The sequence below is a fragment of the Lygodium microphyllum genome, chromosome 3 (genome assembly GCF_053477565.2).
Source record: "Lygodium microphyllum isolate KBCC chromosome 3, Lygodium_microphyllum_v1.1.10, whole genome shotgun sequence".
NCBI classification, from domain to species: domain Eukaryota; kingdom Viridiplantae; phylum Streptophyta; class Polypodiopsida; order Schizaeales; family Lygodiaceae; genus Lygodium; species Lygodium microphyllum.
The window spans coordinates 122,680,501-122,708,280 of NC_141137.1; the positions used below are offsets into that span (position 1 = coordinate 122,680,501).

At 47.1% G+C, this 27,780-nt stretch overlaps 1 protein-coding gene across 2 annotated transcripts in view; it reads left to right on the plus strand.

The window, feature by feature from the left end:
- The window catches only part of LOC148038843 (L-arabinokinase-like), a 171,084-nt gene that overhangs the window by 136,627 nt on the left and 6,677 nt on the right, over positions 1–27,780 (plus strand). Inside the window, exons 19-26 of one of the 2 annotated variants that reach the window (XR_015690331.1) lie at positions 3,286–3,419; positions 3,508–3,589; positions 3,701–3,788; positions 3,902–3,945; positions 4,039–4,134; positions 4,219–4,295; positions 10,691–10,774; positions 11,307–11,330. Coding sequence is in view for 1 of the 2 variants with exons in the window: in XM_087674735.1 (XP_087530861.1) it covers positions 3,286–3,419; positions 3,508–3,589; positions 3,701–3,788; positions 3,902–3,945; positions 4,039–4,134; positions 4,219–4,295; positions 11,307–11,510; positions 11,599–11,764 (891 nt within the window). In the remaining variant the exon portion in view is untranslated. Of the gene's footprint in view, positions 1–3,285; positions 3,420–3,507; positions 3,590–3,700; positions 3,789–3,901; positions 3,946–4,038; positions 4,135–4,218; positions 4,296–10,690; positions 10,775–11,306; positions 11,511–11,598; positions 11,765–27,780 lie in introns of those variants that run through there. The other variant, XM_087674735.1, reaches the window with a different exon arrangement.

Sequence of the window (27,780 nt, forward strand, 5' to 3'; positions counted from 1 at the left end):
TAGTCCTAGTGCAAGGCACTGATGAGTTAACAAGACTTATAGTCTTGTTTCTAGCATATTCTATGGTAGTGATGTGTGAACACACTTAGGACCACGCAAGGGTTTTCCCTCCGTAAGAGGTGTTTCCTCGAGTTAGTATACACCTTACCCTAGTTCATTTTAGGGTTGTGTACTTATCTTTTCTATCTAGTAGAGGTGCGAGTTTCCTTTTGCTTCTTCATTGCTCCTCCATCATTGCTTGCATTCTTGCTTTATCCTCTTGCCATTGTTTTCCAGCATTTTGTATTAGAGCCTTTGTTCCACCTCTTTGCAAGCCTCTTCCACATGGGTATCAAAGTAATTAGATTGTTGTGGAGTTTGAGGTGAAGTTAGCTCTCAACAACGTTTGTAGTATTATATGTAGATTGGGATTCATTAGCATGTTTTGCAAAAACTGTGCATTTCGAGTGTTTTTAATAATCTTTGCTATGACTACTATTTGCTCTTTTTTTGTTGTTTTGCTACATCACGGTGACCAATTCATACCAAAGTTTTGCCTATAATATTTCTATCCTTAGTAGATCTAGTTCTGTCACTTTGCATGTAGTCTTATATGAGAGGAAGTGATGGTGGGGTGTGGAATCAATGCAATGAGAGAGCAAGAGGGTGAGAAAGGGAGAGAATTATACTGAGTTTGTGAGTACTTAGTTATCCTTGTTCTTCATTATCTTCACTTATATATGATTGTATAGTATGTACTAGTACAAGGGGTGCCTACTCGGCCTTTGGCCATTGGCCTTACCCCCAACAACCTCCCGTCCATCTAAAGGCTAGTGCACCTTTGAGGGAGAAGAAAAAGTGAAGAAACTATTCAATGCTCATTAGCACTTTATAGTGTGTAAGCTCAAAAGATAAACTCTTTGTGAGAAGATTTGTAGGGTTGTTATCTGTATGAATCATGAGAAGCTCAATCCATGTGTTCTTAAGCACCTCTCTAATGAGGTGGTGCTTTACCTCAATGTGCTTTGTTTCTGCATCAAAGAAAGGATTCCATGCCAACTAGATAGCACTCTGAATATCATTGTGCAAAGTGGGTACCTCTCCTACAACATTAAAATCTCCCACTAGATGAATAAGCCATACGATTTCCTTGCATGCCTTCGTAGTTGCAACATATTCGTCTTCAATGGTAGATCAGAATGTATATGGCTGCAATCAAGAGACCCATGAGATTGCACCCTTGTGAACATGAAGACAAAATTTATCATAGACTTCATAGAGTCTACATGCCTAGCAAAATCAGAATCTGCACACCCAAGGATAGATGCATCCTTCCTTAATGCATCCATTGACGAGTCCAAACAATTGCGTGAGTGGGCCTTACAAACACTCAAAGATACTAAATCGGTTGCTCTTTTGCTAAGCAAGACATGTGTTGAAACTTCTTTTCATGTTTTATTTACCCTTGTTGCTTATATTTGCAATGGAGAGAAACGGGTCTCATTTGAAGAAGCAAAATAGAGTGTTGATTTGAAACGTGTCATATAGGATAAGTATGATTCCATAGGCCAAAATGACACATGGGATCTGGTTGACTTTCTTGAGGGCAAAAAAGCCATTGGTTGTGGATCTATTAGTTGAAGCGAAAAGTAAATGGTAGCAATGTTTGCAATTAAGGCTGGGCTTGTTGTAAAAGTTTATGCTCAATAGAAGGGAATTTATTGTGAGGACACTTTTGCACCTACTTCACATATGACTGGCATTCAATTTCTTATTGCATTGGCTGCACATTATGGATGGAATGTACATCAGGTAGACATTAAGACTGCTTTTCTTAATGGTGACTTGCATAAGGAGAGAGATGTTTCTCAACCTCTTGGTTTTGTCATAAACAAACATGAGGGAAAAGTCTGCAGGTTGGGAAAGGCCCTTTATGGTCTTAAATAGGTACCTCAATCTTGGTATGAGAAGATGAATACGTACTTGTTGGCTTGTGATTTTGGAATAGTCCAACTGATTGTATACTGTGTGTGAGAAAAGATAAAGACTCTCTTTGGTCATCAGTCTTTTTCTGAATGATTGCTGCTCACCAGTCCAGATGAGGCTGCAAGCTCAACCTTTGAAGCTGAATTGCATTGGGATTGTTGGATTAGTACAGTTTACAAAGAGAAAGGGTGGCATTGTTATGCAACAGTTGGAGTACATTTGGAATTTGCTGAGAAGATTTGGCCTTGATGCATGTAAGCCTATGGCCACCCATGCAGAATTTGAATTGTTTCTTAGTCTTCAAGTTATAGGTGGGTTGATCATATCACTAGGCTGTTGGATGTCTTTTTTATGTCTGTCACACTAGGCCGGATGTGCAATTTGCAGTAACGTATGTGAGCAAGCTCATGCATTGCCCAAGTTTAAAGCATTGGTAAGCTATTGAAGAGGGCATTTTGTTATTGGATGGCACATAAGTTTATGCTCTACTCTATTCGCATGGTGGTAATTTATAGTTGCATGCTCTTTGTGATTCCGATTGGGCAGTTTGTTATGACACTAGAGTTTCCACTAACGGGTATTGCTTTTGCCTTGGTACTTCATGTATATAATAGTTGAGAAAAAACCACCCTACAGTGCCCATTTCTACCAGTGAAGTTGAGTGAATGGGAGCCTTTACTGCTGCAGTTGAGGGGGTCTAGCTCAACTATGACTTGTTGTCAACTTGGGTGTTGATCAATCATCCCCTACTCTTATCTATACTGATTTTCAGAGTGCTTTGGCAGTTGTGATGAATCTAGTCTTCCATGCTCATAGAAAGCACATTGAGGTGCATTATCATTACATATGGGAGTGACTCTCATAAGGCAAGTTCAGCTTCACACAAGTTAATGTGATAGATGTCTTGGCAAAAGCACAGCCATTTTCTTTGTGCTAATGTGTGGGATTATGCTGCAGACTAATTTGTGTGATTAATGTGATTGTCAGTCTTACCATCACTATCATGGCTTAGCTTATTAACTTTCTTCAAATTTAGAATCATTTGCAGCTACATTAAGTAAATGCATTGCTGCTAACATAAAGCTAAACTACAGACAATGAACTGAGCAAGGTGAAAAAGATCTAGAAAGCATCTCCTGACTTTTCAGCTCTGGGTTTTGAGAATGATGTGTTCGCTGTGATATACCAGAGTGAAATCTTCTATTTGCAAAATTTGCCTAACTATAGATGTAATCATATGACTCTTTAATGTGTAATACATATTGTGTTTCTTCATTCTATTCATAGCCACTTCACATCTAAATGCCTTGTACTGGCCAGGTATCGTTTGGTTCAGAACTATGCAATAGGGCCCCCACATTTGATATGGACCTGAGTGAATTTCTTGACCATGAAGGACATCCTATCACATATGAGAAGGCGAGGGCTTTTTTTGAGAAAGATCCTTCTCAGAAGTAAATCAATGTTTCTTCCATTGTCAGTGGGATTATTTGAAAACATGTGTTGGTATCAGCTAGTGAAAGAAAGTTAATGGTTTGATAGGTGGGCAGCTTACATTGCTGGAACTATTTTGGTCCTGATGCGGGAGAAAGGAGTATGCTTTCAACATGGCATTAACATACTGGTACTTGAGGGTAACATGGGTTTGAATAGGTTCCGAAATAAACAATAATTCAGGGGAATATGATTACAGATTCAAAAGTCTAGCTAACATTTGTTACCAATTGTTTTTCAGGTATCATCTGCAGTCCCAGAAGGGAAGGGCGTCTCTTCTTCTGCTGCAGTTGAGGTTGCAACTATGTCTGCTATTATTGCTGCATATGGTCAGTGGAGATTTTACTTGTGTAGCTAGTGAAACATCTGTATGTTGGTTGCTGTTTCCTCTGACTAACATCAAGCTCAAAGAAGATAAGCAGTACAACGTTCTTGACTCCAGGTCTAGCCATTTCACCCAAGGAAACTGCAAGTTTGTGCCAAAAGGTTTACAACTTGTCTGTACATTATGTAGTTTGCAGACTTGTTAAGTGTCTTATTTTTCATTTCTTAATAAACAGTGTCTCTGCTCTTTTGCAGGTGGAGAATCTTGTTGTAGGAGCTCCATGTGGCATAATGGATCAAATGGCTTCAGCATGTGGTGAGGCATACAAGTTGCTGGCAATGGTTTGTCAAGTATGTAGCTCATACAAAAACTGACAGGAAACAAATACATTTAGACCATAATGATTATGTAACTTTCTTCATGTTGATTCTCAGCCTGCTGAAGTGAAAGAACATATCAATATTCCAACTCACTTGCGATTTTGGGGGATGGATTCTGGCATTAGGCACAGGTATGGATAGATATTGTGATGTCGCATAGGTCCTGCGCTGTCAGTATGACTGTATTGTTTGCAGATTTGAATTGGATTCAACCACCTTCTAACCCACTCAAAGTGCTTTTCTTGTTCATGACAACCTGCTTGTTTTGGAGAGTCACATATATTTCCTTTTACTATTTACTGAAAAACTTGTTCTCTCATGCATAGATGTCATAGATGTTTGGTCCATTGCTTTGCACACCCCTCTAGGCTGTGCACAAACTGCAGTTGCTGTACTCCAGGCATTCTCTATTTGGCCTATATTTATAGGGTGTCCCATTGCACATCAAAGATCTTCTCCTTTCACGATCCTCCATCACACAGCCCATCCTTATTGCCTTGATCTTCTCTTCTTTGTCTGTTTTATGTTCTGCTATGTATCTTTGCTCATTGGGCACCAGTCTGGTGTTCACTGTAAACATCACCCTTGTTTCTTCCAGTACCTCTTGTATAGACTAGTACCTCTTGTATAGACTAGCAATCCTGCACAACCCGGGGCAGTTAGCTTTTCTTTTTTGCAAATAAAAAGTGGCTAATTATATTACTTTAGGAACAAAATCTTTGAATACAAGGAAGTGCTCATGCTCAACAGACTAACTGGAGCTGATGCAGAGTTGCAAATATATCAAATGTACAAGCCTCTTTGGGCGGTCTAGGGGGGATGGGGGCAAGAAGCCATGCAGGGGGGGGGTGTAACGCCATTTGGGGCTGCCTGCTTGCATCTCGAAAAACAGGTCCTGGCCACCCCAAGTGCGCATGAAATGATAGCGGAGCTCCTGACGAGCCCTGGACTCGCCCTGCACCTGATCCCATCGTCTGCGGAGGGAGTGGATGATGGAGGTCCAGAGCTCTGCTAAGGTCGCCTGTACTGAAAGTCTCTCTCCATCGAAAGCCTCTTGACACCGCACCTTCCAGATATGCCATCCAGTAAGACTCCCTATGATCTCCCATACCTCAGAGCGGTCTGCTGTGGGCTCCAGTACCTGGCGGATGGGTAGAGCCTCCAAACTAACCACTGCATACAACCCTGCCTCGATAATGAATATCGTTTCTTGCATCCCGGGCCTCATATAGAAGGTGACGGCCCTGGTTGACTGCCTACCAACAGAAAGCTCCCCAAGAGATGTATCCAAGGCTGGGAGCCATTCGGCGCAAGATGTGGCATGCTCCTCTCTACACTAGCTGCGCCACCTCGCACGACCAAAGGTAGTGTGTTGGCGTTTCCAAAGGCTGTTGTGTGCAGCGCTTACAAACTCCCTCCTGCATCTGGGCAAGCCAACTTCCCACCGCCAAGCCTCCGTGTGCCACTAGCCATAAGAAGTATGATATCCTCCTCAGTCTCCAGCTATCCCATAGGCGGCACTAGAAGGTCCATCGGAAAGACTCTGTGATGCCATGCTTCGCCCAATGCTTGCTACGCAACGACGCTCAATCCATATCCTCCTGCATCAGTACGTGTCTGCCAATCCTAGTAGTGTACTCCAGGAGTCTAGGTGGCTTCTTGGCGACAGTAGTGGCCAGCCATAGCCACTCCCCTGGATTCCACTCCAGCTTATCAAGTGGCCTGCCCTCCCAGATCCAAAGGTGCCACTCCTTGAGCTCCTCCTAGAAGACAAAGGGGTCCAATCACCATGTTTTCCCTTGCAGGCCAGTCACTCGGATCCTCCTTCATGCGAGGACAACGATCCCCTCATCCTGCTGCCCCTTGTCAAGAGCCAAATGCCCCCCCTCTTGTACGGTGAAGGTCCCATGTGGAGCACCGCCCACTCTCCCTGCCACTTGGAGAGGGATGCCTGCTGGAGAAAACGTAGCAGCACATACCTCCCCGAGTTCTATCAGCTCTCATATCAGGGGAGCAAGCCAGTCCTGAGAAATTGCTACATCTATCTCCCTTCTCCTCAGCTCCACTCCTCTCTGGCAGCCTGATGCTCGCCGCAATACCTCCTCGTCCACCAACTTGTACACCTCCCGCCACGTCCTTAAGGTACGAGGCGGGCCGGTCTCCCACCTAGCCCACTAGATGTGGGGGTGCTCGCCAATTTGAGCCCCATCCTCATATTTGATGTGGGGGTTCCAAATCATCGGCTGACGGTCTATCTCCTCTTGGCAGCCTGGGGTGCTCTGTATCAAGGCCTTATGGAGGCCGTGCCACGCTCGAAGCAAGCTGCATAGGAAAGGTGATTTGGGGGGGTGATGTAGGCTGATGTGAAGATCCATCTAAGGGACGACCTCCACTCACCACCGAGCCTCGATCTGCACTCATGAAGATCCTCTTGTAGTAGGATCTTCCAAGTCTGCCCTCCTGGTTTGAGACCACGAACGACTAGCTTGCCCAAGAGGGCCATGCTCTGATACTTTGGGTCTATGGTCCCGAGCCCTCCCTCTGAATGATGTCGTATGATGGTCGCCCATGCCACCTTGGCCTTGGAATCCCTGGAGCCGTTTTACCCGGACCACAAGAAGTTCCGCACCAAGCGGTGAAGCTGCCCTACACAAGATGACGAGAAACACCAACATGAGGCAATATCGTCGCTAGGAGGATCTGTATAACCACGAGGGCTTGGCCTGCTAGTGAGAGGTGAGCCATGCTGCAGTAGGTCAGCTTCCTCCGAATAGAGTTGAGGACTGGAAGAAACTGCTGGGTAGGAGTGATATCGAGTCCCACCTAGAACCCTAGATAACGGACTGTCTGCCCTCTGATCACCTATCTGAATCCCAAGTGGATGCCCCACTCAGTGCTAGAGTCCAGGTTTGTGAGAAAACCAACCGACTTCTGCCAGTTGATTTTTGCTCCCGTTGCAGAACAGAACACCTCAAGAGCTAGCCTCACTCTCTCCAGCATCAACACATTGTCCTCAATGTAGAGTGTTGTATCATTTGCATACTCTGAGTCTAGCAACTCAGTCTCCTCCCTCACGAGAAGGCGGAGACCGCGTACTCTGCTCACCGGAGACCTGAGGAAGTGGGACATGGCCTCTGCAAAGAGTAGGAACAGGTACGGGGCCAGGGAGCAACCCTGTCGGTCCGATCTCTGTAGCCGAAACTCCGCCTCCCCCCTCCCCCGCGGCTACCTCCTACGAGAACCCTGGTGGTGGTCTATCTGTAGAGTGTGGAGACCCTGCAAATCCAAGCCTGGCGAAAATCCAACCTCACGATGGTGCCCTCTAGGAAATCCTAGTCCACCCTGTCATAAGCTTTCTTGAAATCTAGTAGTAGTATAGCTAGTCTCTAACCACTGTGCTGGGCCCACTCTGTCGCCTCAAAGAAGGTGAATACATTGTCAAGGATGCTCCTATCTTGGACAAAGCCTGTCTGTGTGTCATGGATAATGTTTGGAAGCACAAGGCGTAGTCGCCTACCAATCATCTTTGCCAGTGTCTTATAGGCCACTGACAATAAGGTGATCGATCTCCACTGGGAAAGCTCCAACCTGTCTCCCTTTGGGGAGAAGACTGATAAGGCCTGCCGAAAGACTCCCTTGCATCTGCCCTGAGGTGAAGATCTCCTGGAATGCCATCAGTAGGGGTCCTTCACCACCTCGTAGTGAAGAAGGCCTTAGAGAGGCCATCCTCTCTCGGGCATTTCTGTCCATCCTATGTATGAAAGGCCTCCTCAAGTTCCTTCTTTGTGAAGGAGGCTAGGAGGGAGTGTTCCATGTCCTCTGTGACGAGGGATGTGATGTGATCCCAAACCTGCTGGCTATATCGTTGTCCCCTGGTTGAGGCTGTCTCCTGCTAGAACTGGCACCTGTAGTAGTTGGTGGCAATCTCCATCACCTCGTCTGGGCTAGAACGAGTCCTTCCATACTGATCTCGAAGACTGTATTCTTTCCGTGCCCAGAAAGCTGCTGAGGCATGGAAGGAAAACTCCAAACGCCTGTTGTCAAGGCCAACAATGGCAGCTCACACATGCACCTCCTGCACCTGGAGGGTGGGATCTCTTGGTGCCTCCTGTAATAATCTCTGCGTGGTTGCAAGGTCCTGCCGAAGTGTTCTCTCCTCCTCCCAGCTCCGCTGCCTGGCTTGTACGGCTGCCTCATGGCAAATGCTGCTCGACTCGGCTAGGACTTCTACAACCTCCTTTGCGATCCGGTCACTCTTGCCCCACTCCCTGGTCTACTCAATCTGTCTCATTACCTCCTTCCTCCTATAGATCGAGTTCGGGATCCGACAGGATCGTGCGTCAAGGGCAGATATTGGAGGATCCAGTGTCCGGAGAATCGGGCAATGATCGGACAGCGTGGTGCCTGCCAACTGCCCAATCTGGCCTGTCCAACCGCTCCAGCAAGACACCACCTAGCCGCTTGTATCCCCAAGAGAAATCGAGCGACGTCTCCCTCCTGTGGAAGGCAGGATCTCTCCAGGCATCGCGTGCTCCTACTGCCAATAGGAAGACGTCCTATGCCTCCTGCTCCTCCCCAATCATGCCTTGGTAGTTTCTGCCTTTGCCCTGTTGGTCCTCTAAAGCCTCCAGGTTGTTGAAGTCTCCTCCAACGATCGAAGAGTCCACCTCTGGGAGTCCATCCGCAATCTCCACCCAGAACCTTTTGCGTGCCCTAACCTCAATAGGGGCATAGACATTGAGGACTCCAAGGCGTGAGTCCCCAATATCCAGTCAGAGCCATAGAACCCTCCCTGCCACTATCGTCCCGTGGTCTTGTACATAGGCAGTGAGACTCGGGCCAATAGAGGCGTGTATGCCTCCGCTCTTGGCATGGGCACCGATTGCATGCTCCTAGTAGGTGTGTGAGCTGCCCGGGAGAACCTTCCCTACCCTCTGCGCCTGGGTGGGGGTGAGCTTGTGCTCCTGTAGAAGTAAGATGTCGATCCGACCGGCAAGGGCAAGCTGTAGCTCCTGCTAAACAATCAGCTTCTTAGAGCCACGTGCCTCACTGTAGTGGAGGCTATTCACATTCCAAGATGCAAGGTGTAAACTCATGCGGAGATCTGTGACTGACCGAATAGGCATCTGTTCGGCGTGGACGTTGCAGACGAAGAAGAGGAGCTATGAGGCATGCTGATGTGCTTCGTTGCCGGCTTGGATGGTGAACTCCATTCCCCCATGGTAGCCCTTGGATGTACCATGGGGGTGATGGATGTGCCTGGTGGTACCACCAAGGCATCAATCAACCAAGTTGAGAGGTGAGACTCCGTACATTGGTAGAAATGGGCCACCTGTGGTAGGGGCCACTCAATCACATCTGCTGGCGCTCTCCACTACGGGGGGGACCTGAAAGATAATGCTCAAATGAGGAACCTCGTCCCCTACCCACCAGTTGATGTCCATCATTCAGCGCCCAACCACGGCTCGGAGAAGAGTGCCAAGCCTCCTTCTTCCATCCATTGGGAGATGTGGTCTGCCACTTGGCTCTTCACCTCCTCCTCTACTTGAGTCGTCGTCCATCCTCCTGTGTGAGAGGTCTGACAAAAGAAGGCGTAATTTGGTCAATGCGGTGGTGGTTTTGGGGGGGGGGGTGGATATGGCGGGGGGGATGGATTAGGCGGCAGCAGAGAGGGAGGATGAATCCGTTGGGGCGGGGGGGCGGGGGCAGTTAGCTTATTGTGACATATGTAGTGTTTAACTGGAAAAGGGCAGCCTTTTATGATAGTATCAACCATATTTCAACACAACTGACATATTTGCAAGCTGTGAACAATGAACATTATGTCATTGCTTCCATGCTTGATAAGTGCACTTTTGTATCACATGTCTTCTCAACAAAACACGAGCACTAGACATTAGCAAGTTGGCAATTATAAAAATAGTCCAAACTTACAGAACCAATGGAGTGTGTCACGTATCCAATCTCTTTTCATCAAGAACTCATATTTGCAATGAAAATTTCACAAATTCACAAGTTGTTAGAATTTTGAAAGCAAGCAAAAATGGCCATCTACTAAGTACTGTATACTTTTTTCCAAATTACATAAGACTGTTACTACATAGCCTTATAAACATATTCTGTAGGCATCCCCAATGATTATGTACCCACCCAATAATAAAGGCTTCATGAATTGCCACAGTTTTATATGTAAGTTTTGACACCCTTAGTTGATGTAGACATTGTCCAGACATTTTATGTATTGTTATCCACTCTTTGAGAGACATGATTGGAATTGAACTGAAAAACTAAATATGGATTCAAACAGTTTATTGAGATGTACACATCCAAAATGTGGTATACGTGCTCTATAATTTCTTATGCCTCTCGTCATTTGGGTTTAGAGAAAAATGTATCATTTTAAGATTGCTTTATGTTGTTTTGGTCTTGTGGCCTCCTGGTAAGAGAGCACTTTGTCAGCCTAGTAAATTTCAGCACTTCATCGATAAATTTAGATGCATACTGACATGGGGAACTTTGCCTTCAGTTTTGCTTTTTAAAAACTGCAGGATCATATCAGAGAGCTCAAATCATGATAAGCCCATTTCGCTCTTGTCGAAATCAATATAAAGTAAAATTTTCTTCTTTTCCGTAAAGCTCAAGTCATGACAAGACAGGTTGCCTTTGAAATAACTAAATCACAAATTACTTACTTTACCACTTCAGTGGTAATAAAAGTAAACATCACATCCTCTGCCACATGAATAATACGTAAATTCTTGATCATTCATTCACCTTTAGGTAACAAAGTTTTGGATCTCTTGATCCTCTCTTGGTGTCCCTTCCTAGCCCTACCCTTATCTTATTTTCTTCAGATGTTGTTAATGCTGGGTCCATCTCCTCTAGTCTGTTGCTGTTCTGAAACTGTATCTATCTGAGAGATTCAGTAAGCATTCCATGTATTGTCACCATAAGTCTACACGTACACAAGCATACATGCATGCAGAACCCAGAGTACAGGGAGATGATGCCATGGGCTCTTTTACTGGTTGCACTTTCAAGTACCAAAACCAATGAGTGATGCACCAATCTACAGCACCATAGTGTTTTCATTCTTAGAGCATTCATGGAGGTTAAAGGTTCTCACTTGCTTTCTTTTGTAGTGTTGGCGGAGCAGATTATGGTTCTGTACGAGTAGGGACATTTATGGGGCGGAAAATCATTAAGTCAACTGCGTTGAAGCTTGGCTCTGAATTGGTGCAAAATCACAGTTTAGAGAGCACAGATGCAGGACTTACTGAATTCAGTTCCAGGTTGCTTTTAAATGAAGCACAAGAAAAATATTTGTGCAATTTATCAACTCACAGGTGAAACATAATCTCATTAAAGAATGGTGCATGATCTTAGCTACCAGAAGATATATTGGATATACACTTAAGACAACATGGCATTCAGGTATGAAGCTGTTTATGGATCTGTTATTCCTGACAAGATGAAAGGAGAGGATTTTCTGAGGATTTATGGTAGCCATGACGATGAAGTAACAAAAGTTGTGGCAACTGATGTGTACCAAGTAAAGGCACCAACCTCTCATGCTGTGTATGAGAATTTTCGGACAAAGGTCTGCATATTTCACCCATTTTTTGTTGAATATCTGTCCATAAATTGCTCCCATGATTTCTTGAGTACTTTGCAAGGTCCTATGTATCATTTATCTTGTTAAAAATTGTCTTGAGTCCGTTGCAAGATCCTATGCATCATTTGTCTTATTAAAAAATTGGAAATCAAGGGCATGAATCATTGAAGTGCCTTGGCTGCTTTGGGGTGGGGCACCTTAGGGAAAAATAAAAATTAGGCTTCAGCTATCTTGGCTGTCCCTTCTCTATTCTAGTTTTGGGCTTGAGAGGGGTTATTGAACTAAAAATGCATTCTAAACTTAATTAGCCCTTAATAACAACCCCAAATCTCAAAATTAGCAAACTTTCATTAAAAATCCATGCATCTATAAATAGATAGGCTGCCCACCAATCGGCCTTAATCTCGGTTTTCTAGATTGCTGGTGCCAAAACTCTACTGTCCACACCCATATGGAGGAAATCTCAGTTCGAGTTGCTGTCCACTGCTGACTAGTGTTGGTGCCTGATGTCCTGCCCTCCCCAAATGTTGACAACTGCTGTCCAGCCTGCATTTACTGCTGTACAACCATCTGCTACTGCAGTAGGGACATCTCGGCCTGTCGCCAGCTTCCATGTGACAGTTTCTCTGCGTTTACTGGTCCAGACTGTCGCCAAGGGTACCACATCAGCAGTTGGACCTGCATTTTGCTGCTGCACCCTATTATGCTACTGGCACATCATCATCAGGCTGCATTTTGCTGTTCTACATTGTTTCCTGCCCCATCTCTCACAAATCCAGCTCCACACTGCTGCGTGTGTTGCTGCCAAACTTATGCAAAGGATGTCTGCTGCAGTTTGGGATCTATCAAAGTATAGGAGCATACTCTCTAACCCAGTCCTAGAGACAGGAGTTCGAGGTTCAGTATTTCACCTTTGCATAGTGTGTTTGGTGCATTGAGTATCATATATGTTCAGCATTCATTTATTCATTATCTTCTTCAGTGTTCGTTGTCTCTGAGTTACCCTAACCCTAATTGTGTTCTTTCTTAGTTTGTGCTTTTGCCATACGATTGTGTTTGCTATCTATAGATGAGTATATGTTTTCAACATGGCCTATCAAGAACCCATTGTAATCTTTGAAGAGGCCTTTTGTAACAAGCCCAAAATCTCTATCCTTCTATCTGGCAAGTGGTTGGGTTTGGGCCGATTTACCACTTTCTATCACAGTGTACCACGACTTTGTCCTTTGTTTGGAGCATTGAGTATATGTAGTTCGGGATAGCTAATGGAGATCCAATGACACAGGTCTCCATGCTCTAAAATTAGCAGTTGTGAATTTTACCCCAAAGCTCCTCCCCAAGTCTCTAGTCCTGATCTCTTGAAAAATCTAGTGAATGCTAGGCTACCATGGTCCTCCATGTGTAGGTGTCATAGATTAAAGCCTCCCTATTAGAAGTTCCTTCCATGGCAATGAGCTTAGCCAATAAGGCTTTGGCTTGGCTATTTGGGTCTATGATCCTCTATCCACCTCTAGATCTGGGCTGTATGATGGCATCCCAAACTACCTTCGCTCTTTTTGGGCTCCCATGTCCTCTTGACCAAAAAAAAAATCTTGATAAGGTTCTTCACTTGGCCAATGCATGGCTTGGAGAATGCCTTATAACAAGTAATGTACCACATGGTCTCAAGAAGAACGTGGATGGCAACCACTACTCTACTTGTTAGAGAGTCACCAAGCTCCAATAAAGAAGCTTTTGTCTGATGCTCAAGAGAAAAGGTGCCACCTACTACTCTGAGGTAATGCTAATCCCCACATGGCATCCAACATATCTTTCTATAGCCCCATAGGGAATCCCTTTGAAATCCTCATGCAGTCGCCACTCCAATTGCCTAGTGTAACATATCCAAATTTCATAGGACTTGTGCCAATCAATGAAGGCACCCACTACTCTACAGAATGTCTCAATGGCCATTACAAAGGCCCTAAAGTTACTCTCAACCCCCTTTGGACAAACTATTGTATCATCGGCAAACTCCACATCAAGAAGGTCCTGGTAGCCCCAACTGCGCATGAAATGACTGGCCCTGGACTCGCCCTGCACCTGATCCCATCGGCCGTGGAGGGAGTGGATGATGGAGGTCCAGAGCTCTACTAAGGTCGCCTGTACTGACAGTCTCTCTCCGCCGAAAGCTTCCTGACATCGTGCCTTTCAGATATGCCATCCAATAAGGCTCCCTATGATCTCTCATACCTCCGAGTGGTCTATTGTGGGCTCCAGTACTTGTCGGATGGGTAGAGCCTCCAAACCGACCACTGCGCATGACCCTACCTCGATAATGAATATCGTGTCTTGCATCCCGGCCTCATACAGAAGGTGATGTCCCTGGCTGACTGCCTGCCAACAGAAGGCTCCCCATGAGATACATCCAAGGCTGGGTGCTATACGGCGAAGGATGCGGCAAGCTCCTCTCCACACGAGCTGCGCTTCCTCACATGACCAAAGGCTATATGCAACACTTACAACCTGCCTCCTTCTGCATCTGGGCAAGCCAACTTTCCATCGCCACGCCTCCATGTGCCACCAGCCATAAGACATACAACACCCTCCTCGGCCTCCAGCTGTCCCATAGGCGGCACCAGAAGGACCGTTGGCAAGGCTCCGTGGTGCTGTGCTCCGTCCAGTGCCTGCTACGTGACGGCGCCCACTCCATATCCTTCTGCATCAGTACGTGTTTGCCAATCCTGGCAATGTACTCAAAGAACCTGGGTGGCTTTTTGGCAACCGCCATGGCCGGCCATAGCCACTCTCCTGGATCCCACTCCAGCTTATCAAGTGGTTTGTCTTCCCAGATCCAATAGCGCCACTCCCTGAGCTCCTCCTAGAAGACATAGGGGTCCAACCGCCATGTCTTCCCTTAAAGGACCACCACCCGAATCCTTCTCCACAAGAGGGCAGCTATCCCCTCATCCTGCTGCCTTCTGCCAAGGGTCAAACGTCCCCCCTCATGCACTGCAAAGAAAGTCTCGTATGGGGCACCGTCCACTCTTCCTGCCACCTGTAGGGGGATGCCTGCTGGTGAGAACCTAGCTGCCCATATCTCCCCAGGCTCTATCGGCTCTCGTATCGAGGGAGCAAGCCACTCCAGAGGTATTGCTGCATCTATCTCCCTTCTCCTCAACTCCACTTCCCTTTGACAGCCTGATGCTCTCTGCAGCACCTCCTCTTCCGCCATCCTGTACACCTCCCGCCATGTCCTGATAGTACGAGCCGGCTCGGTCTCCCAACCAGCCCACTAGATCTGGGTACACTCGCCGATCTATGCTCCTTCCCGATCTTTGACGTGGGGGTTTCAGATCACCAGCTGACGGTCTATCTCCTCCTGGCAGCCTAGGGGGCTCTGTATTAGGGCCTTGCGGAGGCCCTGCCACACGCGGAGTAGGCTGCGTAGGAAAGGTGATCTGGGGGGGGTTCATTTGGGTTGTCATGAAAATCCATCTCAAGGACGGCCTCCACTCACCGCCAAGCCTTGGTCTACAGTGCTGAAAGCCCTCCTCCAATAAGACCTTCCAGGTTTGGCCGCCTGGTGTGAGACCACGGACAACTAGCTTGCCCAAGAGGGCCATACTCTGATATTCTAGGTCTATGACCCCGAGTCCTCCCTCTGACCGATGCCGTATGATGGTCACCCACACCACCTTGGCCCTGGAGTCCCTGGAACCATCTGACCCTAACCAGAGGAAGTTCCGCACTAGGCGGCGGAGCTGCACTATGCAAGATAAGAAGCACCAACACGAGGCGATGTACCAGGCTGTCGCTAGAAGTACCTGGTTGACCACTGTGGCTCGGCCGGCTAGTGAGAGGCGAGCTGTGCTCCAGTAGGTCAGTTTCCTCCGAATAGAATCAAGGACAAGAAGAAACTGCTGGGCAGGAGTGATGTCGAGTCTGTCTCCATGAAGCATAAGCTATTTCGCTTTATTGATGTTGCATGTACCATAAAAAATCCATGTTATGTTGTCGCTTATTGGAGTACAATTATTGTCACAAGCAGAAAAGGGGATGAGAGTGGTATATTGTGCACATTGGTTTGATAGAAACCACACTGAAAATACACATATGTTGGGAATTTTGAGTGAACATGAGGAGTATCTTTATACCTTTGGAAATTTGCGAGATATTTTTTGAGTTTTCTAGCAAGACCAGGGATACTTGTTTGTAACAACTGAGCCTTCTTAGAGTTGGGTCACAGATCTGGCTAATAGGGGGAGGGAAACACCACTCCCCCTACTAGCCCCTAATTGCACCTAGGGTTAATGGGGTTATTCGAGCTTCCTTCCCCCCACTATTACCCTCACAAAGCCCCCTAAAACTTGCAAATAGTATAGGAGCACTTGTAGTACCTAACCAATGTTTTTTCTTTAGTTTCCACTATGACAAACTTAGCAAGTCACTAGTAATGATTATTATTTTTTTCCTTCTTGGAAATTTGGACGTTTCGCTTGATATTCTCTTTGCTCACCCCTTAGTGTGAAGTGCCACTAGAATGTTAGTAGAGGGGAGAGAAAATTTGCTCCTAGCTCACGAAACCTTGGCATGACGTAGCCTGGAACCCAAGATACCGGACAGTCTGCCCTCTGCTCACCCATCTAAATCCCAGGTGGACGCCCCACTACGTGCTAGAATTTGGGTCTGTGAGGAAACCAACTGACTTTTGCCAGTTGATTTTCTCTCCTGCTGCTAAACAGAACACGTCAAGAGCTAGCCTCACTCTCTCCAACATCAACTCATCATCCTCTATATAGAGTGCTATGTCATCTACATACTCTGAGTCTAACAACTCAAGTCTCCTCTCTCATTGGAAGTCGAAGGCCGCATAGTTCGCTCACACGTGACTTGAGGAAGTGAGACATCGCCTCTGCAAAGAGTAGAAATAGGTATGGGGCCAGGGGGCAGCCCTGTCGAACCAATCTCTCCAACCGAAACTCCTCCCCTCGCCTTCCGCCTATGAGAACCTTGTTGGTGGCCAATTTGTAAAGGGCGGAGACCCCACGAATCCAAACCTGAGGAAATCCTAACCTCACCATGGTGCCCTCTAGGAAATCCCAGTCCATCCTATCATAAGCTTTCTTGAAATCCCGGAGTAGTACGGCCAGTCTCTGTCCACTGTGATGAGCCCACTCAGTTGCCTCAAAGAAGGTAAATACATTGTCTAGCATGCTCCTATCCTAGACAAAGCTTGTCTATGTGTTGTGGATGATGTCTGGAAGCACGAGGCGTAGTCGCCTACCAATTATCTTTGCAAGTGCCTTATAGGCCACTAACAACAAGGTGATCGATCTCCACTGGGAAAGCTCTAGCCGGTCTTCCCCTTTGGGGAGAAGGCTAATAAGGCCTGTCAATGAGACTCTCAGGCATTTGTCCTGAAGTGAAAATCTCCTAGAAAGCCAACAATAGGGGGTCCTTCACCACTTCCCAGTACCTAGTGAAGAAGGCCTTAGATAGGCCATCCTCCTCTAGGCATTTCTGCCCATCCTGTGTGTGGAAAGCCTCCTCTAGTTCCTTCTCTGTGAAGGGGGCTAGGAGGAAGCGTCCCATCTCCTCTGTGAGGACGGATGGAATGTGATCCCCGTACCTACTGTCTACACCTCTATCCTCTAGCTGAGGCTCTCTCCTATTGGAAGAGGCGCGTATAGTAGTCGGTGGCAATCTCCATCACCTCGTCTGGGCTAGAATGAGTCCTCCCATACTGATTCCGAAGGTTGCGTATCTGCTCTCTTGCGGTGCGAGGATGGTGCACTTGGAAGAACTCCCTACACATTGTGTCCCCCTTCCATGCCCAGAAAGTTGCTCAGGTTTGGAAAGACAACTCTGAGCGCGTGTCCTCTAGGCCAACAATGGTTGCTCGCGCGCACACCTCTTGCATGTGGAGGGTGGGATCCCCTAGTGTCTCCTGGAACAGTCTCTACGTGGCTGCAAGGTCCCGCCGGAGTGCTCTCTCCTCCTCCCAGCTCTGCTGCCTGGCCTGTATGGCTACCTCTTGGAAGATTCTGCTCGACTTGGCTAGGACCTCTGCAACCTCCTTTGCTATCCGGTCCCTTCCGCCCCACTCTCTAGTCCAAATCTGCTCTATCTGTCTCGTCGGATCCAACAGGAGCGTGCGTCTAAGGCGGATGCTAGGGGATCAAATGTCAGGAGGACTAGGCAATGATCCGACAATGTGGTGCCTACCAACTGCTCAATATGGCCTCCACGAGAGCCTCCCCACTCTCCCACATAGAACCTATCCAACCGCTCTATTAAGACTCCTCCAAGCCACCTGTATCCCCAAGAGAAATCCAATGACCTCTCCCTCCTATGGAAAGCAAGGTCTATCCAGGCGTCACGTGCTCCTACTGCCAGCAAAAAGACCTCCCATGCCTCCTACTCCTCCCCAGCCATACCCTCGTAGTTTCTGCCTCTGCCTTGGTGGTCCTCCAAAGCCTCCAGGTTGTTGAAGTCTCCTCGAACAATCCAGGAGTCCACCTCTGGGAGTCCATCCGCGATCTCCACCTAGAACTTGCTGCGTGTCCTAACCTCCGTAGGGGCATAGACATTGAGGACTCCAAGGCATGAGTCCCCAATAACCACTCGGATCCAAAGAACCGTCACTGGCACTATCGTCGCATGATCTCATACATAGGCAGTGAGACTCGGGCCAATAGAGGTGCATACGCCTCCACTTCTGTCGTGGGCACCTATAGCGTGCTCCGAGTAAGTGTGTGAGCTGCTTGGAAGTACCTTCCCTACCCGTTGGGCCTAGGTGGGGGTGAGCTTGTGCTCGTGTAGAAGTAAGATGTCGATCTGTCCGGCAAGGGCAGGCTTTAGCTCCTGCCAAACAATCAACTTCTTGGAACCATGTGCCCCACTGTAGTGGAGACTATTCACATTCCAAGATGCAAGGTGTAGGCTCATGGGGAAACCTTGATTGACCGAACAGGCATCTGTTCGGTGTGGAGACAGCTGATGAGGAGAGACAATGAGGCATGCAAGTATGCTTTGCCACGGGTTTGGACGGTGAGCTCCTGTCCCCCATGGTGGCCCTCGGCCGCACCGTGGGGGTAATGGATGCTCCAAGTGGTACTATCAATGTATCTATTAGTCATGCTGAGAGTCGTGACTCTGTACACTAGTAGAATCGGGCCGTCTGTGCCAGGGGCCACTCGATCACATTCTCCGGAGCTCTCCACTGAGGAGGGGCTCGAAAGGTGATGCTCAAGTGAGGGACCTCAGCGTCAGCCCACCAGCTAATGTCCATCATCCAGCCAAGCCACTGTTGCGCAGACATTGCTAGTCCTTCTCGCATCCATTGGGAGATGTGGTCCGCCACCTGACTCTTTAACTCCTCCTCTACTTGTGTAGTTGTCCACTCCCCTGAGTGAGAGGACTGAAGAAAAAAGGCATAGTTTGGTCCATCCGGTGATACTAGTAGATGGACCTTGCCCCTCCTTGACTTACGAACCACGAAGATCCCCACCTCTAGCGGCAGTGGGAACTCTCCGTGCTCCGCAACTCTCAAGTAGGGCCATGGGCCATTGCGGAAAAACTCCTGTGGCAGCAACTGTGCCTGTCCTGGGAAAGAATGATGGGCGGTAGGGGCAGATGAGCTAGTAGTTGTATGGGAGGGGGAAGACTGCTGGTGCGAGGAGGATGTAGGCATGTGTGGCTCATTACCACCTGTGGGAGGAAGGGGAGTGGGTCTGGGGGAGGTCACCTAAGCCGGGTGCGGATCAGGGGGAGTGCTCAGTAGGGGAGGTGGTGTGGGGGGAGGAAGATCGAGTGATGGTGGGATGCACGGCAGTGTATGGCGGGTGTGGGGGGTGGGGGCTGGTGGCCCTGAAAAGGGGGGGCTCTGGGCCAGGGGCAGTTTGGGGGGGGGGGGGGGGGGGGCATGGGAAGTGGGGGAGGGGGTGGGTGTGGGGGTTGTGGGACCTCAAGCAAGATAGTCTATGGCGCGGGTGGTGGATGTGGGGGGCTACGGTCTTGCCGGGTGAGGTGGGCAAGGGGGGGCTCTGGCATGCTTTGCCGAGGGGGCGTTGCACGCCTACCTATTCCCTGTTGCCGAGGCTGGGTCTAAGGAGCCGGCTGCACCCCCCTTGCCGTCTCCCTCTCTGTCGTCTTTGGACCCGTGTGGGCCAGTCAGCGGAGCCGCCTTGGCACCGAAGCGCGTACAGATTGCTACCTGATGCTCAAAGTTGTGGCAGCGCAAGCATTGCCCTAGTTGCCCTGTCACAATGACCTGCTGCCTAAAGGAGTGCCCACCCGCCTCAATCTCTGAGAATTGTGGGATATTCTTTACCTCTTTCACTGCCACGTGTACCTTTGGGACTCTTGTTGCTGTCACGGCATCCGCAAAAGACGCGGGAAGGACAATGCCGAAGAGACATCCAAAATCTTCCACAAGTTGGCGATACTCTATCAGCAGGCCAAGAAAAAGAAGGGTGACCGGGTACTGAAGAAACCTGTTATGGATTGCAAAGGCCTCCATAGTAAAGCCACTGTACCAGGGGACCATGTATATGACCCGCTTTGTGGACGCATATGGTGAACTGGCAAGTAACTTGTGAGCTGCGTCTGTCGAACTGAGCCGGACCATGAAATTCCCTTGGCCTAGTAGGACCGGCTCCACGATCTGCGCTGTGCCGATGCGCAGCGTGGAGTGAAGCCAGTCCCGAAGCTAGGCCCTGGCTGGAGAATGTCCTACTACCTGACCATAAATCGCTGTTCCTTAGAGAGGACGGCGCGCAAGGTGTTTGACTGGGGGGCACTCGCTGAGTGCGCCATCGTCTGACCAAAGGTTTCCATTGCGCGATCCTTCTGCAAGAACAACCAATCACGTCGCGGTGCTACTTGGTGGGGGGGAAAGTTGGTGCAGATAGAGGGAACAACTGGAGGGTAGGGGGATCAATTGCGGGGGGGGAGCTCAGCGTGTCGAGCGCTGATAGCGCGCTTGGTCTGGGGGGTGACTGCGATCAGGCAGAATGAGGGAGGGGTGATCAAACAGAGCGGGGGGGGGCTGGCTGGCGCGATCTAACAGAGCGAGTGGGGAAGCTTGCAACGTGACGATTGCTGAGTGTGATACATCATGGTGGATCAATCCCTTAGAAAGTCTCTCTAGCAAAATAGCTAATGGTATAATCCATTTAAAAGTTCAAATGAGGCCTATGTTGAGAAGTTCCTAGTAGCTCAAAAAGGACTTATCAACTCATCTTCTCTTGGACACTTTCTTGAGGGCTTATCAACTCATCTTCTCTTGGACACTTTCTTGAGGGCAATGCCTGGACACTTTCTTGAGGGCAATGCCAAAAGTGCCTTACAGAGCTCATATGTAAAATGGGCCATCGAATGTTTGCTCATCCTATCTATGACCACCCTCTTGGTGATCTAGCATACTGTCTCTCAATCCATCTCATAGCCGAGGTCTAGTGGTGGATTCTAGCAAAGTTGTGTAGTTTTGTGTAGCCACCTTTCTTGCCTCCAAAGGGCCCAATGCAATGGATCCATCAGCTCTCTTGGTTCTCCAAACACCTTAACTAGAGAGTTTTGGCCCTGTAGTACAAAAAGTATTTGTTAACCTTGTCACTAGGCTAAGTCCAAAAGGAAGCTCTCATGTGAAACCTATACTCTGATCTTGCTTCCTTCATGGCATCAATCTTTGTTGTGGCAATGTGCATCCTCTAATTTATCCATCTGCACCTTGGGCATCTCTCCTCCCTCAATAGTGCAGACAATGATGCTCTAGCGGACCTCTTCTTCTCTAGAAGGCCTTGTCTCTTCCTCATGGCCTCCTTGAAAAGAAATCGATATCTTATAAGCTCTCATCCAAGTCATTAGCAGCCTCCCAACTAAGAAGGGTCTAGATCTCCAAATCTATACATTTGTCTCTCTAGGATTGGTACCATAGAGTAGGTACTTTGCAATCTTGACATTGGAGTGGGGTCCTTTGACTCTCAAAGGTGAGTGGTTTGAGAGGTCATGCCAGGTATGATACTTGTTAGGCCACCCTTGTCACAAGACCATATATCCATATAGAATGGGTTGATCCTAGAGAAAGTCTTGGCTCATGTTGCCTTGTCTCTCTTGGAGAACTGGAGCGAGCCTTTGAACCTACCTCTACTATGAACCATGGATCCTGACTTGCGATCTAAAATAAGAGCTCCTCCCAAGCCTCTCCTTCTCTAATAGCTTTTGTGCATTTGCCTCTCCTACCCTCTAAAGCCTCCTCCATATTAAAGTTGCCCCCTACTATCTAGTGATCAACCTATAGTAGAGATTGACTGAGGGTAGTCTATAACTATCTCCTGTCTCGCATGCCATTTGAGGTGTAAATGATCAACAAATCAGTAAGTGTATCCTCCACTCTTACAAAGACCCATATGACTCTCCCTGGAATCACAATACCCCCATCCTGTGTCGATTGCATCCATTGCTCCCGAACATACATGCATACTCCAATCTGTAATCACGATACCCCCATCCTGTGTCGATTGCGTCCATTGCTCCCCAACATACATGCATACTCCAATCTGTATATCTGTGACTCCTGCAACTACTATCTAATAAGTGATATTTTGGCTTGGCAATGACTTACTGTAGGATCGAATATCCTCTCTATTGAGAAATGGTGCTCCTACTACCATATGAGAAAATAATTGACCCTCTCACTAATGTTATATGCAAATTTTGCCTCATGAGGCTCCGGCCTTGCTTGACATGTCATCCTCCAAAGGCTCTATCATTGCATGAGAATAAAACGAAGTAATGCTTTGATCTTTCTTGATTACATTGAGGATTAATGCTACCCTCAAATTTCCCAATTTTCTTTTCAATTTTTTGGATCTAAATCTCTATCGAAGTTTGGGTTTTCCCATGGGTTGTATCTTTGCCTTTCGCACCGGTATGGCTCTATAGCCCATGCCGGTCTCTGCTACCTCCTAGCACACTCTCTTTCATTTGTCCTCTCTACTAGCTATACTATAGCATGTAATGAGGGGGAGTCCTCAGAAAATGCATTCAAGTCCTCCACCTTTTCACTTTGCTAAGTCTACTCAACTTTCCCCACTTGCTAGGTGTTGGGGACCTAAGATGGGGTCAACTCTAGGATCTCTTCTTGGTGAGTAGAGAGTCCAGGAAATGGTGGTGCATTTGCGGCTTACTACATCTCCTGGGGGCTTGGTGTTGTCACTATCTCTATGGGTTGTGTGACGTCTTACTTCTATCTATGGCACTAGAATCAAGAGTTATGGAATCTTTAGCTCCTAGGCAACCAAAGGAGTGTTTGTGGAAGCTGAAAGAGGCTAAGGTGGTGCCACATGGGTTGCTGGTGGTTTGAGGTCCATGACCACTCTCCACTATCCCCCTCCATGTCTGGGCCTTTCTACTCTTGCCCCTATCCCTCTTCTATGCGCTCCCCCTGTCACTAGCACTATCCCCTTTGACTAGCATTATGCTATCTCCAGCACTCTACTTGGCTTCTCCTCTATGGCTTGATTCTACTACCTCCCTCATTCTCAAAGGTGGCTTGCCGCTGTCATGTCCTACGGTATTCCATTGCAAGATGTCTGATCATCCAACAAGCAAAGCATGAGCTAGGGAGTCCTTTGTATGTGACCGGTTGGATAAGAAAGCCCTCGTAGATGGAGGGAATCCTAATAGTTTGGGGAATGTATATAAGGACTCTGTGGGTATGATAACTCAAACAGATGGGTATGTATGTGGACCTTGTTAGCTTGCATTAGCAAACAGATGGGTATATTATGTGATGCACATGCACTCGTTCACTCACTCGACACGGCAAAAAAGGTAACACGATATGTAAGAGCAAGGTATACTCTTGTATTATTCAATGAAAGAAATGGTACAACATAAGCACATCCTAGGACTACACCCTCGTGACTCCGCACATCTGAGGGTTCACCACTGGGTATAGGAAATCACACATAGATTGGAAACCAAGCAAGGCTCAGAGTCACTGCTACTCCCTATATAGGTGTTTCTGGTAGTAATGCCATGTTATGGCTACAAAGCCCTTACACTCACCCCCGCTTATTGGATTGGTGTCCTCAGCAATCTAAGGGTAGAGGTTATTTGACTCATCTGGGATCTTAACGCAGCTTCTTCTAACAAGCTGGCTAGTGTTTGCTGGTCTAGGATGTGACACATTAGCGAGGTCTTAACACAGCCTTTACTATAAGACTGGTCAGTGTCTGCCACACTAGGACTTCGGGGTCTTAACATAGCTTTTCCTATTAACCTGGTTAGTGTCTGTCCATCTAGACTGTTTGGGTGCTTTGGTTTATTTTGGTGACCATACGAATCCACCCTTGACTCAATTACATTTGAAGAGTGAAGGCGTTACTAGGCCTATGAAAAGTCTCGTGATGACTCAAGGGGCATTGGAAGAATTATTGGGATTCTCCTTGAGCCAAGTGGTGAAGGCGTCATTGCCATGTTCGCGAGCCTCGGCTTCTGAAATCCAAGTGGCTTCTTTGAGAGGATGTCCTTTCCACTTGGTGAGGTACTTAGGATACCCTTTGTGTTCTTGGCGTCGAAGGAATGTCTCTACTTTGAAGGGCCTATTGGAGTGAAGCAGTGGAACGTGCCACCACCATTGGTTGTCGGGATAGAATCTGCGCAGAAGACGGGCATGAAATGCATTATGAACACAAATGCTTTTTGGCAAGTCGAGCTTGTATGTTACCTCATTTAGCACTTGAGCAATGCAGTAAGGTCCATAGCAACGGTGATTGAATTCGGGGCTTATATTCTTTGGGAGGGACATATGCTTGGAGCTAACAAGGACCATGTCTGCCTTGGCAAAGAGTACTACCTTTCGCTTCTTGTTGGCCTGTTTTGTCATGGTGATTTTATTCTGTTGTAGACTCTGCTTAGCTGTTGTGTTGCAGTCTCTCCATTTCTTCAAGATTTCTTCTACATCCTGATCTTCAATTTTGGCAACTCCGAAGGCTAAGGCAAGGGGTGTGATGACTTCTTTTCTTGTAGCTAACTCAAAGGGTGTGTAGCTTGTGGTGGAGTGGATTGAGCTGTTGTAGTGAAACTCTGGTACATTAAGATACAAGGTCCAATCTTTTTAGTCCGCTCGGGCATAGCTCCAAAGATAGGCTTCAATGCCTTGGTTGACTTTCTCTGTTTGCCCATATGTCTCGAGATGGAAGGAGAATGAGAATCTCAACTGTGTATCCAGAGTCTTAAAGAGTTCCTTCCACATATCACTCATGAATCTACCATCTCTATCTAAAACGATGGCTAAGGGTAAGCCATGCAGCTTGAAAACATGCGTGAAGAAGAGGTGGGCTATCTCCTTGGCATTCAAGGGTGGCTTAGCAGGTATGAAATGAGCTTGCTTTGAGAAATAGTCCACCTCCACAATAAAATCCATGCTAATGACATCCCATGGCTGACTAGGTATTGGCATTGGTTGAAGTAATCCTACTGGCTTGGAGCATGGTGCCTTCACAAGTTGGCACGTAGGGCATGTCTTGATGTAATCTATGACTTCTTTCTGCATGTTTGGCCAAAAGAACTGCTTTCTGAGTGCTTCAAGTGTCTTGCTTTGTCCCTTATGCCCACCTAATTTTCCATCATGCATTTCATGTAAAATGACCTTCTTCAGTTCCATGTTGTTGGGGATGTACAATCTCTTGCCTACAAATAAAATTCCCTCCTCTAGAACATACATGCCATGCTGTGTCTTGTCAGCTTTCACCTCTTCTATAATCTTGCCCTTGTCTTGGTCATGTTTCAAAGCCTCCTTCACTAACTCGAGGAAGTTATTGTTGACCACACTGACGGCTTTCAAATTGCCTTTGCAACTTAGAGCATCTACTATCTTGTTGGTAGACCCTGGCGTGTGTTTGATCTCCAAGTCAAATTCTGCTAGAAAGTCGATCCATCGGCCTTGTTTGGTAGACAACTTTGGTTGGGATTGGAAGTATTTGAGGGATATGTTGTCTGTGGAGACCATTGTGTATTTGTCTTGGACATAATGCTTCCATTTTCTAAGGCAATGAATCACTGCTAGCATCTCCTTCTCATGTGTGCTCCATCTAGTTTTGACATTTGTGAACTTGAATTCATAAGCTATGGGGTGGCCATCTTGCACCAACTTTCACCCAATGCCATAATTTGATGCATCTATGGAGATCTCAAAGGGCTTTGTGAAGTTGGATACTTGGAGGATAGGGGTTTGACTCATACATTTCTTCATTAGCTCAAAAGTAGCCTGCTGCTCACTTCCCCATGTGAAATTGTTATCTCCTTTGGTGAGGTAGGATAGTGGTGGCGCGACTGGGAACTCTAATTCTTTCACTGCAAACTCGCATTTTTCAAGCTTGGTATATGGTTTGTGTTGTGTCAACTTCTCAAAAACTGGGCGTAAGTGTCATTTGTGTTACTCTAGAGTTTTACTATACACTAGAAGATCATCTATGTAGATAATGATGAAGACATCTTTTTTTGGCCGGAAGACTCCATCCATTAGGCCACAAAAGGTGCCGAGCCCATTAATCAATCCAAGGCCTAGGACTAGCCATTCAAAGCTTTCATATCGAGTACGAAAGGTTGTTTTGGGAATATCTTCTTTTGCTATGCGAATTTGATAGTACCCTGACCTAAGGTCTATATGGCTAAAGTATTTGGCTCCATGTAGCCTGTCTAAGAGGTCTTCAACTAAGGGCATGGGATGCTTGTTCTTTATAGTGATCTTATTAAGGGCCCTATAGTCTACACATAGTCAAAGTCCCCCATCCTTCTTGACAAACAGCACTGGGGACGCCGAACGGAGATTTGCTGGGTCGGATGAAACCTTGCTCTTCCAATTCATGTAATTGCTTCTTCAACTCCATGAGTTCAGTGTGATTCATATGATAAGGGGCTCTAGTCAGTGGAACTGCCCTTGGGATGAGCTCGATCTTGTGGTCCACATCTCTTTCGGGTGGTAAGCCCTTGGGTAGTTTTGCTAGCATCACATCCTTAAACTTCTCAAGTATTGCTTCCACTTCTGTATTGCCAACTTGGAGTTTGGTCTTTTTGGTGACCTCCTGCTCAGTGGGTCAAATCATGCTGTGAGGCCTAATATGGGTATGTGTAACCTGGCAAGGCGGTACTTAGATTGGTGCTCCTAGTTATTTAGTATCTAGTTCTTCTTCATTTGCACCTTGATTAATGTCCTACTTGGCAATTGCATTCTCTCACTGGGTACTCTAACACCCTCTCCTTGCATGTCTAGCATCATCTCATTAACTCGCTTTCCAAACATTGCAATGACATACTTGTCATAGAATTCTAGATCTAAGATGACTTCAAAATCATCCAAGGGAATGACTAAGAAGTTGAGTTTGGCTTTCCATTTCCTTGCTTCCACTTGCACTGCAAACACGTATTTAACCTCCTTGGCTTCTCCTTGTGCAAAGGTTACCATTAACCCTTCTAGGGCCTTAGACAATTTGAGCCCATGTTTGGCCGCATAGTTTGGAGTGATAAAGTTGTGTGTGGCTCTTGTGTCTACTATGATGGCTTGATCCCCTTCACTCACTCTGTCCTTGAGGTATAAGTGTTCGACTACTACTACACGGGCTGCCATGTATTGGGGACGGGCACTAACTGTCTCCACCCTTGGATGGTCTAGGTTCTCATCACTTTCACTGGGAATTTCCTAGATGCACGGAGGTTGCGGCTCCTCTCCTCCATATGCACTAGTAGCTGCTGTTGTAGACCCACTTGATGAGGTTGTGTCATCCATGGGGCATCGATTTTGATAGTGGGGTCCCTTGCACTTGAAACATCTAATCCCTGTGGTTGAGCCTTGGGGTCTCCACCATGATGTATTTGATCCCATAGACCCATATGATGCACTCAGAGTTGGTTTGTAGTGGTTGTTTCCCCATTGGCCAACTGCTTCTCTTGGTACTAAGGTGGATATGACACGGCTTGGGTTATGCCTGAGATTTGACCTTGCGCCTCCGGGA